Genomic DNA, 13,041 nt, shown 5'->3' with positions numbered 1-13,041 from the left:
ACTATAAATACATTATATTCAACACTCCCCCTCAAGTTGGAGCATATATGTCATATGCACCAAGCTTGTTACAAATGTATTTAATCCTAGGACATCTGTGAGATTTAGTGAAGATGTCTGCTAGTTGATCATTTGAATTAACAAAACTTGTAGCAACACACCCTAATGTGATCTTCTCTCTAATGAAGTGACAGTCAACTTCAATATGCTTGGTCCTTTCATGAAAGATTGGATTGGATGCAATATGTAATGCGGCCTGATTGTCATAGACTAGCTTTATCTGTTCATCTTTTCCAAATCTCAATTCCTGAAAGAGTTGCCTCAACCATATGAGTTCACATGTTGCTAAAGCCATAGCTCGATACTCAGCTTCGGCGTTTGATCTGACCACTACATCTTGTTTCTTACTTTTCCAGGATATTAAGTTACCTCCAATAAAAACACAATACCCTGAGGTGGAATGCCTATCTGAGGGTGAACTAGCCTAGTCTGCATTTGTGTAACCAACAATTTGGGTATGACTCCTGTCTTCATACAACATACCTTGGCCTGGTGTTCCTTTAATATATCGAAGAATGCGGATCACAGTATCCCAATGGTTGTCACATGGTGACTGTAGAAATTGACTAACCACACTTACAGGAAAAGAGATGTTTGGCCGAGTGATGGCGAGGTAGTTCAATTTGCCTACAAGTCGTCGATATCTCCCAGGATCTCTTAGAGGCTCCCCCTGTCCTGGTACAAGTTTGACATTTGGATCCATAGGAGTGTCAACAGGTTTACATTCTAACATACCTGTTTCTTCCAAAATGTCTAAGGCATACTTCCTTTGTGACATAACCACACCTGAACTGGATTGAGCTATTTCAAGTCCCAGAAAGTACTTGAGTTTGCCCAAGTCTTTGGTTTGAAAGTGGTTGAAAAGGTGTTGCTTTAGTCTTTGGATACCCTCCTGATCACTGCCTGTAATGACAATGTCATCCACATAAACTACCAAATAGATGCACTGGCTCGAAGAGTTATGATGATAGAAAACTGAATGATCTGCTTCACTCCGAAGCATTCCAAACTCTTGAACAACTGAACTAAAACGCCCAAACCATGCCCGAGGAGACTGTTTCAAGCCATATAGAGAGCGGCGTAACTTGCACATTAAACCAGACTCCCCCTGAGCAACAAAACCAGGTGGTTGCTCCATATACACTTCCTCGAGAAGTTCACCATGAAGGAAAACATTCTTAATATCCAACTGATAAAGAGGCTAATGACACATAGCTCCCATGGAGAGAAATAAGCGAACAGAAGCAATCTTGGCAACATGAGAGAAAGTGTCACCATAGTCACAACCATAAATCTGAGTATAACCTTTAGCAACCAAGCGGGCCTTAAGGCGATCAACCTGACCATCAGGACCAACTTTAACAGTGTAGACCCAACGACATCCAACTGTAGATTTACCAGGAGGTAAAGAAACAAGATCCCATGTGCCATTGGAGTGTAGAGCATCCATTTCATCAACCATTGCCTGTCGCCACCCAGGATGAGAAAGTGCCTCACTAGTGCTCTTAGGAAGAGAAATAGAGGATAAAGTAGAGATAAAGGCAGAATAGGATGAAGATAATCGATGGTAGTTCAAAAAATTATAAATCGGATGAGGATTACGAGTAGATCAATTACCTTTCCGAAGAGCAATAGACAAATGGTCAGTAGATGACAGGGTCGGGGTAGGAGAAATCGGTGGGGTAGGAGATGAGTCATTAGGTACTTCAGCTGAAGAGAGAGGAAGAGTAACAACACGATGTCAACGATGATAAACCTGAAGAGGACGAGAGAGCGCATCTGAAGGGGGGGATATATAGGGAAGTGGCAATACTTTAGAAATGGGAAGAGATTCAGAGGATGAGAAGAATGGAGAGTCCTCAAAGAAGGTGACATCAGCGGAGAAAAAATAACGATGAGTGTCAGGGGAATAACAACGATAGCCCTTCTAAAGTTGAGAGTATCCCAAGAAGATGCATTTCGTAGCCTTGGTGGAGAGCTTGTCCTGTCCAGATGTGAGAGTATGAACAAAACAAGTACAACCAAAGACACGAGGAGGAAGGAAATAAAGAGGTTGGGTAGGAAAAAAGAGGGAATGAGGGATTTGGTCATGTAATATAGATGAGGGCATACGATTAATCAAGTAACAGGCTGTAAGAACAGCATCCCCCCAAAAACGAAAAGGAACATGACTATGGAGAAGGAGGGTACGAGTTGTCTCAACAAGATGTCGATTTTTACGTTCAGCAACCTCATTTTGTTGAGGAGTATGAGCACAAGATGACTGATGGAGGATCCCATGTTGGGACATAAAAGAAGTAAAGAGTGTAGAAAAATATTCCCGAGCATTGTCACCGCGTAACACTCGAATAGAAACATTGAATTGTGTTTGGGTTTCAGCATAAAATTTCTGGAAAATAGAGAATAACTCAGCTCGATTTTTCATAAAAAATAACCAAGTACATCTTGAATAGTCATCAATGAAAGTGACAAAATACCGAAATCCTAAAGTAGACGCGGTTTGACACGGACCCCAAACATCAGTGTGGACAAGTTCAAAAGGAGACTTTGCCCGATTATTCAAACGCTTTGAGAACAAGACATGAGTAGGTTTCCCAAGCTAACACGACTCACACACAAGCGATGACAAAGTGGAAAAACGAGGGACCATCTTCTGGAACTTGGAGAGACTAGGATGACCCAGACGACTGTGAATGAGAAGAGGAGCATAGGTGGAAATGCAAGTTGCAGGAGATGAAGGTGATGTGAGGTGATAGAGGCCTTGAGACTCACGCCTTATGCCAATCGTCTTCTCCGTACTCCGGTCCTACAAGATCACAGATTTATTAGAAAAAGTGATAGAACAGTTAAGAGTGCGAGTTATTTTGCTGATGGAAATAAGATTAAAAGGACACTCAGAGGCATAAAGGACAGAATGGAGAGGTAGGGAAGGGAGAGGATGAGCCAAACCAATACCTTTAGCCATAGTTTGGGAACCATTAGCTAAAGTAACAGTAGGTAAGGCAGAGGTAGTAGTAATAGAAGAGAAAAGGCGTTTATTACCAGAGATATGATCAAATGCTCTAGAATCTAGAATCCATGGGCTAAGAGAAGGAGACTGAGTAAAGTAGACAGAGACATTACCGGTCTGGGCAACAGAAGCTGATGTGGCTGCCTGATATCGGAGATAGGCATCATAATCACTACCAGTAAGGGTGATACTCTGAGATGTGGAGCTCGCAGCAGAGTCAGGTCGAGATAGCAGAGGATCAGATGACTGAGCAATGTGGGCAGTGCGAGGACGTCGTCCATGTAACTGATAGCAACGATCTCGAGTGTGACCAAGCTTATTACAATAGGTGCATTGTGGACATCGTCCTCGACCCCGATTGCCACTACATCCTCCTCGAGAGTTAGTCTGAGAGGCTAACACAGATGAATCTGAAGGACCATCAATCGACAAGGTCTGAGTAGAGGAGAGGCGTAAGAGACAAGCGAACACATCATCCAATGATGGTACTGATGAACTAGCAAGAATCTAATCTCGGACAGACTCAAGATCGGACGGAGGCTAATGAGGGTTAACACCATAAAGAACTTGTCAGTCTGTATTTGTTGAGCTTCAGCACCATTAGTGAAGTGCATCAAAGTTAAGAACTCCTCCTTAAGAGACGCAATCCGGCCAATATAAGTAGACAGATCCATGTCCTGCTGTCTCACATGAACAATATCAGAAACCACCTTATAAAATTGTTGAATATCATTCGTGTATAATCCTTTAGCTTGAGTCCAAAATTTAAAGTAGGTTTTGTAGGCACGAAGATCTTGTAAAATTTTGGGATCAATAGATTGCCATAATACGTTGCATAATTGTGTGTTGATTTTCTTCCATTGCACTTTGTCAACATCAGGTATAGCATCCTCAGGTGTAACAAGATGATCCTCATAACCTTGTCCCATAAACCAAAGTTCCACAGACGCTGACCAGGAGAGATAATTCTCACTACCAATCAATTTTTCCAATGTGATAGTTGGAGATCTAGAGATGACGAATGTAAAAATAGGATTTTTAGTCGCCATATCCACTTTACCTGATATTGAATCACGTTTGGATCGAAGAGAGCCCTAAAGAGAGGTCGGATCATAGCTGTGGAAGAAGAACCTGGTATGTCGGGACCCAAACAAAGGAGAAAAGTAACTGGAGATGAAGAAGAGGCCTTCCCAAGGCACACATAGGTCTCGGCCAAGGAAGGGAGCTGCCGTTGGAGGCCGTCGGAGGTTGAAAGAAGACCCGCGGAGGCTGAAATGCCAAAAAAATGGAGAAGCAAGGTTTGCAGAGGACTAACGGAGGCTTAGAAGTGCAAGACGGCGCCGAACGAGCCTGCTGGTAGAAGCTCGGCACCAGAAGTGGGCCACGCGCCCTCACGCGCCAGTGTGTGGAATTCAGGCCGTCAGAGAAAAACGGCTCGTGGGAGGCTCGTGGATCGGTTTTTGGCTCCGGTGCTTTGAGAAAAGTTGCAGATCTCCTCTTTGCACTCCTGATGATGTGGTCGGTGTTGGAAAATATCGCCAAAAAAAAAGTCGCTGAAAAAATGTTGACGGTGATGAGGGTTTTCTGACCACGATATGGCTGACCGGAAAGCTTTGGGAGATGGAAAAGGTGACCGGAATGAAACACGGTCACTAGATGGATTCTCGGAATTAATTACACGGGTAAACCAGAAAGAATAAAGTTTTCTCCCTTGGCTCTAATACCATGTTGAAAGAGAGAGAGAGAAAACTTTAATTCTTATTTATCTGATTAACTTCTTACAATAGAGAAATATATATAGAAGGCTAGGTTGAACTAACTACCATATATGTGACCTATATTAAGAAAGAAAAGAAAGATTGTACGCTATAAATACAATATATTCAACAGTGTGTTTGATTTATTCTCATTGATCCCCTCAATCAATTCATTCATTTGATATTGCATTCAATAAACCACTCAGTACATGTTGAAAATAAGCAGAACAAATAATTACTCTTTGTAATCCATCCCTTAAATTCTGAGTATTGTAGCATTTTCTTTTTACTATTTTTGTGTATTAATCCAAACTGTAACATTCTAAAATATACAACGCTGGTGGAAATGGAATGTTGTACCACAACAATTTAGCATTTTATTGTGTAAACAATTTTCTATGAAACCAACATAGTATTGTGATGCCTTATGCTGTAACTTTATTAGTGGTACTGCCACACCCTTGGTGGCGACATCAGTGTTCTGTCATGGTTTAGAGCATGATTCAAAGTATTGGCCGATACCGATATGTATTGGCTGAGTCATATCCATCTTAATCATGGGCACAACGAATCTGATACCCTAGTTGATATCGTTTGATTCAACAATAACTTAATTTCAATTCAAACATGAATCAGTTGATCAACTCACAATACAACTCAGAATTATAAAACAAAAAATTCAAACTGATTCATTTTTTAAAATAATTATTTTTACCAATCACCCTTTATCATTTTTATTTTTTATTTTTAAGATATACATTATTAAAAATTAGTACTTGGTGTAAAAAAGAATACAATGATGTTTTAAATTTTTATAATTCTTAACATTATCATAAACTAATTACAAGATATGCTTTTATAATTACTTATATCATGTTAAATGTGAAGTTAATTTTTTGAGTTCATCTGATTATGATTATTTTTCTAAAATTTTCATTAGTCTTTTAGAGTTTTTATCTAATAGATTGTGCATATCACCCAATATTGATTTGAGATACTGATGCACCTTGGGACTTGCCGAGTCAACATCCAATATCGCGACTTTGAACCATGATTTAGAGTTTTAGTCTTCGGTAACACTTGGAAGGAAAAAAATTTGTTTAGATGCATTGCAAGTCCAAGTGATTATGTAATGTAAGGGATGCTATTGCATTGATCCACATTGTCATAAAATAACATGGATGAATGTCTATTTGATGTAAAGTTCCAATCTGTGTTTTTTTTTCCAAAATATCTTTAGACATATGCATAAGTGGCTGCAAAGTTGGTGAATGTCGTAAAAAATCTTTCTTATATTAGGAAATAAAAAACACCATTATGTTTATTGATAGGATAATGACCATCTTTATTGTTTTTCCCTTTTTTTTTTAATAGATAACGTTTTTCTCTTGTTACATGGAATCGAACCTCTAGCCTACCCTATCCCTACCCTAACTCCTTGCCACTAGAGCAGGCCTCAAGTGTGATTATTCCTTTTCCTTCTATAAACACCATTATCATGAAGTAACTGCAAACATTATATTTATGAAAAATATTAACCCATTTAAGAAAAATCTCCTTCTATTTTTTTTCAAATTAATTAGTGGATAGTTTCTTTAATGACTGAGCGTTTCTAGACATTTTTAATTACAAAATTGTTACTGGAACCTTCCTTTGAAGGTTATAAATTCTTAATTTGCAGTGTGCGTTGTTCTTACTCTGTAGACCATCTTGTTATCTCTTTGCAGGCAGATTGTAACATTCTGACCTTGTTGATGGTATCATTCTCGCAGAAATGTTCTTTTTTAGTGTTCTTATTTTTGAGTTGACTGCCATGTCTTGTTTCAGATTGAGGTTGTTTTTTTCATAGTTTTAGGGATTGCTACATATTGAAATGTATCACTCACTTTGCAGATCATATCATTCTTATTTTGCAGATGGTGGCATTCTTGCAAAACTGTACTTTTTTCATTATTCTGATTCCTTGAGTTGAAATCCATGAATGCTTCAGATTGAGGTTGCAGAGTTAATGGCTTGAGGGATTGTCTTGGGGAAGGGAGTTTGTTCTCTAGATTTCATTGATATGTTGGGGGGTTGGCCTAAGGTCTCTCATTGTAGCCTTGGTTTTGGGATCTTTGTTTTTTTTCTATCTCTGATGGTTTTGAGACCTTCATTCAATCTCTCCAATAAGGCTAGTAATTCAGCTTCAATTGACAACCCATTTCCAGTTGTGCTTAGAGCAAGTGTAAATCAGCTTATTTATGATCTCCAAAATCCCCCCAATAGCCATTTAACCCAGATCTCCCAACAAGTTAAAATTCGGCTCAGGACCCCTCCAGAGGGAGGACGGATCTACCGAATACTGGATGGAGTTTTCTCAAATTACCAGAACCAATCACTCCCTGATCTATGTGGATAGTGGGAATGATGAAAGAAAGGCTCGCTTTGAGAACTCCTAGGATGTCATTTCTTCAATGGAAATCCATTAACTTTGATATTGGTTCCTTTTTAGTTTCTTGTGTTAAGTTAATTTCTACATACACTTGATCTGATTTTCTGATGCATAAAGTTCTATTATTGCTTTATTTACTCTTGAGATCGAATCTTAAAGTTAATCTTCATTAGTTTTTATCTGAATGATTAACCATCATCAACATCTGGAAATTTAGTCCTGTTTGGTAGTGGGAAAGAATATGGTTTTTTCATAAACATTTCATTTTCCAAAAATGAATTAAACAGTGCTTTGTTTCATCTTTAATTTTTTTTAAATAAAAAAAAATCTTTTTTATTTTTTCTGAAAGTGACCAATTTTCAGCTAGTATTGTTGAAAAATGGTTTCTGAAACCATGTCACTAAACATGTTTCCTATGTCATTTTTGGCCATTTCCAAAAAGGGAAAACAATTCTCACTCACTACCCAACAGTTTCTTAATGTTATACCATCCAATGGTTATTGATAACGTTTCTAGCTAGTTTCATTGTGGTAACATATTTTTACTGTTATTTAAATGGGATACCAAGCTTTACATAGGGAAAACTGCAATGAAGGTCCACTTCTAGCATCATGATGGGTTGAAAATTGTGATGGTTTAGCAAATAGGAAATACATGTTCTGTGAGGATTGAATGAAGATCTACCTCTTGAGAAGACTAATCCTTGATAAGTTGATATTCAAGGGTTGGGTAGTTTTATGACTATGGTTATCATTTTGAAGAATTATGATTGTGAATTCCTTCTAATATGCAATTTGTTGTACTCTGTTTTCTATTCTGAAATTAGTCTGAAAAATATTATGCAACAATCTCAATTCCCTTTTATACAGCTATTTCTCAAACCCAGATGCTAAGGGAATATCTTTTACATTTGTTCTTCAGGAAAAAGGCACTGAACCTTCTGCAAAATCATCTCAATTGGCATTGCAGGCCAATGCTCCACCACATGTTATGCCCATGATTCCTGTGGACTTTGATGATGGCAAATCATCCAAAGGTTTGGCCATAATCCTCTCTACAGCATATTTGAATAGCTTGTACAATAACAGGATGACAACATAGGGAAGACATTTGGCTCTAGATGGATAGAAGAACAGGGATTGGTGTAGACAATCCCAAGTGGTTGGAATAAGGCTTTATTGAGTGGAGTTGTATAGTTTTTTTTTTTAAAAAAAAAAGTGAACATAGAAAGATAGATGCAATTTTATTAACTAGCACTCAAATGAAATCTTGAAGAAATCAGATTATAATATATATGTGTGTGTGTGTGTGTGTGAGCATGTAGTTTTCTTGAGTGTACATGTTGCTTTGTAGCTCAGTTTGGTCAAGATTGGAATGCACTTCAAAGGTGCAATTTCTTTTCTTCTAAAATGATTGTTCCCAGTATACTTAATTGAGTTTCCAAAAATAATTCAAAAAGAGGAAATTGTTATTGTTGATCAGCAGAAAGTAGTTGGGAAGAAGTTTCTACCCATGAGTCCAGCAGAAAAAGAGACATCATCCATAGTTCTGACTGTTTGAAACCACCACTGCATTTTTGTCCTTTACATAGGAGGTTAGGACTAGGAAGTTACCCATTCCAACTAACAAAACATCAATTTATCAATTTGTAAAGTGTTTGTTTTTTCTCAGTATGAAATTATTGTGATATGGTTTCACTCCACATTGTTTTTGTAATGCTGTAATAAAAAATCCCATTGTGTCTTTTGCAGCCAATGGTGTTTCTGCTATGAAGCTGCTTGAGAATAATGCACGGGCTTTCAATCAAATTGCTGCAAATTTTTCCTCTCTGCAGGTGATTGTCCTAGAGCATATAAATTCCAAATCCACCTCATTTTAGCTTTGAATATCTTTTGGAAATTAAAAATCAAAGAGTAGAATTCTAGCCACACACTTTCATGAATGCGTGATGAATTTCAGCACTCCCTTTCAAGAAGTTTTTGCATCTTGCCTGCCACTATTAAAGTTCCATGCTTTTGGTGTATCCCCATACCTTAAATGTCATTTATTGGATCACAACCTATCTATGATGTCACTTGGATGGCACATTCATTTGATTAGCCAGGTCTTTACATACTACTTCCACCTCACAGTGGTGGACTGGATTATTAAGAATAACAGCTATGGATTGATTGCCCTATAAGTAAAATGATTGGTTATTCAGTTAACAATAGAGGTTACATCATCATTACATTGTAAATCCTGATCATCAAAATCACTGAATTTGACTGTTTTTCACATTCTCTTTCTACAGATAGAAGACAACATCAGTCTTTTCTGCCAGGCTCGTGATAACCTTCAGGTCCTTCTGAACAGGCATGTCGCAAACTGTGTTTAATGCTTTCTTCACTTGTTTCCATGTGCATGTGTTTGTTATGTATATGCGTGATGTAGATGTATATGATAATGGAAATAACAAAGCCTTTTATCCCAATTGTTTGATGTTGCTCGATGAATTGTTGTCTGCCATTCAATCTTATTTGACAAAATATTCTCTCTTAAACTAGAGAATTTGCCTCGTCCTCAGATACAATATGAAAATTTCTAATTTATTGCTATTTGTGATTTAGCTTTTTGCTCCAACCTGTTAGTACTTGAATTTTGATTAGAAAGAAAAGTTTGTTGGCTTCTCACTTTGAATCTTTGCTGAAAATGTACAAGTTCAATAAAATTTTTATGTAGTCCTATGTAAAGGGTTATAATTTGATGAAGAAGCTCAAGAAATATGGACAAATGTCAACTAAAAATTAAACTTCCTAAATTAATAAAAAAACCAAAAAGTTGACCAGAAACCTTATTTGCCCTCTACTTGCCATACCCCAGGGTACGATACGGTAAAGGACTTAGAATTTTTGTTTTTACATTCTAGAGCGTGTTTGCAATTTATAAATCAATATTGAGATGTGTAATTCAGCTGTTTAACAATAACTTGGCCATGGAAGTTATAGTATCAACCACTGCATAAAGTTCAACATTTATGGAACTCACCTCAAGGGGCAGTGCCCACAGTAAGGATGCAGATGCAGTAACAATTTTCATTGGGAAATTTTAATAGACTGTCATGCTTGGTTATCAAGCATGATAAATAAATAGCATAGCTGCATAGGGGGTAGACCTCCACCCATAATTGGTCTCTCTTCGACTCTTGACAAGCTTTCTACCTGAAAATTTTCCTTCCCTTAGGCTAATTACTTGTATTTCCTGTGTTGGGTGTCTTCACTCGCATGTTAACATACTTTTTCTTATTGGCCACTTTGTTGGTCTCTGGTGCATGTCTCTACACCATCTAAGGTAATTCTCCTTCATCCTGCTTTCAGTCAGAGCTGCTTTTAGCTTCTAGAAGAGACGTATATTTTTCTTTTCTTTTCTTTCTTGTTTTGCCACTATTCATCTTTGCATCCTCATATCAAATAGTGATTTTTACACATGATTGAGCAACATTTTGACCCATACAGCAAGGCCAATTCTCTACCTGCCTTGCTTATTTCTTTTATTTTGAAGGTCTTCAACAATCATACAACACTATGGAAGCAATTCTCCACTTTAAACATCTCTGCTAAATTAATCTGCTGTAATCTATCTGAGATAAAGTAAATGGTCGCTTTTAGGTATCTCCTGATCACCAATTTCCTCTACTCCCTTGTTTATTTGCTTAATTTCACTCAATGAATACTGTATATATTTCATTGGGCTTAGTTCTGATAAAACCTGATAGGTTCTGAAGTTGTTCTGTATATTCCTGACAAATAGTTATTCCATACTTACTCCCATGAAATAGAACAGTGTTCTTGTCAAACAATGCTCACCATGGTACCTCATCTTGATAACCCAAATAAGTTCATCACTTCATGTATGAGTGATGCAAACTGGCAAGGACCCAACACTGGCCCTTGAGGTAAGTCTATCATAAACCTGTCATGATTGGATTGATTTGTCTCTCCCCCATTTATTTCCTTGACTATATTCCTTTTTATTTCTTTTACCATTTTCTCCTTAAATAGCACTATTTTCCTCTTTTAACTTCTACTGTCTGGGTTCATGGGCACCCACGTCTACTTTGCTTATGCTCATGCTGTTCATTTCTACTATCGCAACTCTTCTTTTTCTCAGGCTAATATTACTATTGTAATCGATATTCATTTGTGGATCTTCTTCCTTCAGTGATCAGCATTAGTACTATGCAACCAGTAGCTTAAGGTGTGTGTCTGGCTTTAGTCTCGGCATGCTTTCACCTCACTAATCTCATAAATGATTGGCCTAGATCTTGGTGTACCTAAAGTTTGATTACCCCCACCCTTTTTGTGAAAGTTGCCTGTGTTAAAATGAGTTTGATCATGGAACCTTAGGGGTCATGCTAAGACTTCATTGTAAGATGTTGTCTTGGTATAAGATGTCTGGACTTGTAGAGTTTCCTATGTGAACATCATTTGTTTAAAAACAATAGCACTAATGCCTAGCAAATTCTGTAGTTTTGTTATAACTTCTATGTTTTCACCTGCTGCACCCAAATTTGTATTATCTTTGTATGTAGCATGGTGCAAGTGCCCAGCGGCCAAAGGTTTCAAATATATCAACTTTTGAAAATCACAAGGGCAGACAACCATGTTGAGCTATTAGACTACCTAAAAAAATTAAACGGTGGGCTAACGTCGTCCTTAACAAAATTCAGGATAGAATTTTTTTTTTTTTGAAAAAAAATAACACTGAATTATTGGAATCTCTGTTCTTGTAACACATCATAGCAGTAGACCATATTGCTGGCTTTGGCTTTGTTCCATCTTTACACTACTAGGGGATATGTCATTGTCAGATCCTTAATTTATTGATTTGTATTCTAAGCCCATCCAGACAAATGAAAGGGTAAGATTGTTAATGCCATCTATTTCTACAAAATCTCAAATGAATCCATTTAATCTTCTGTTTTGGCAACTATGGCTCTTGTTTTGAATCTTGATATGTATAGAGTTCCTTATTCATGTCTATAGAAACACTCACTGGTTTGTTTGATCTACTGCCTACCTGCAGCTTGAAGGATGAGCCAGAAGCCATGAAGAAGATGCCACCTCTGCCTGACAAGTTGAATGAGGAGATGATTAACTCCATCCTTCATCCCCCTGCTCGCCCCGCCCCAAGGCAGCCATGAGAGTATGACCATGATGTGCACCTGATGGACCTCCCTCAATACATTTTGCTTCTCTGCTTCTGTTAGTCTTTTATCGAATTCTATGTGCTAGGAAACAAACTGTGAACTCAAGATGATCATCAACCATTTCCCAATTGAAAATTCTAGTGATCCATACATGGGAAATTGGCATGGTCATTTTTTTCCCTTTTTCCTTTACATTTTCGTGCCTTTTCTGTTCATTGTATAACTTGTGCAGAGATTGAGGGAGTATCAAGACCAATAATAAGTGGGTATTTTGATGCTATTAACTTCTCTGTGTTGATGTCATTAGTGTTTTTAATCTACATTGGCTGCAAGTTTTAGGGTTGGGCACTGATTGGTTGCCAGGAAAATGTGAATAGTTTGGCTTGCAGGTGAAACATGGATGATGGAGTTGAAACCTTTGATGGGAATCTAGTAAAGGTTGTGAGAACTGGAATTGGGATGAGGCTTTGAACTAAACTAGCTATTTTTAGTGCTGGGACTTTTCTCTTGATTGGGCCCTGAGAAAATTTTGAAAATAAGTCAGCACTGTTTTCAAAAACATTGTCAAACATATCCTTAAACTCAAGCACATAC

At 37.7% G+C, this 13,041-nt stretch overlaps 1 protein-coding gene across 5 annotated transcripts in view; it reads left to right on the top strand.

Annotated features, from left to right (window-relative positions):
* The window catches only part of LOC100249209 (uncharacterized), a 30,733-nt gene extending 18,006 nt beyond the window's left edge, over nt 1-12,727 (top strand). For all 5 annotated transcript variants that reach the window (XM_010648201.2, XM_010648200.2, XM_010648207.3 and 2 more), the window contains 4 exons: nt 8,181-8,295; nt 9,011-9,093; nt 9,553-9,614; nt 12,324-12,727. In XM_010648201.2, coding sequence (XP_010646503.1) covers nt 8,181-8,295; nt 9,011-9,093; nt 9,553-9,614; nt 12,324-12,441 — 378 coding nt within the window. In that variant the 3' untranslated portion in view covers nt 12,442-12,727. The remainder of the gene's footprint in view (nt 1-8,180; nt 8,296-9,010; nt 9,094-9,552; nt 9,615-12,323) is intronic.
* Nucleotides 12,728-13,041: the final 314 nt, after the last annotated feature.

The sequence above is a fragment of the Vitis vinifera genome, chromosome 5 (assembly GCF_030704535.1).
Source record: "Vitis vinifera cultivar Pinot Noir 40024 chromosome 5, ASM3070453v1".
NCBI classification, from domain to species: Eukaryota; Viridiplantae; Streptophyta; class Magnoliopsida; order Vitales; family Vitaceae; genus Vitis; species Vitis vinifera.
The sequence above is the reverse complement of the archived record's forward strand: the minus strand, read 5'-3'. Positions and strand labels throughout refer to the sequence as shown.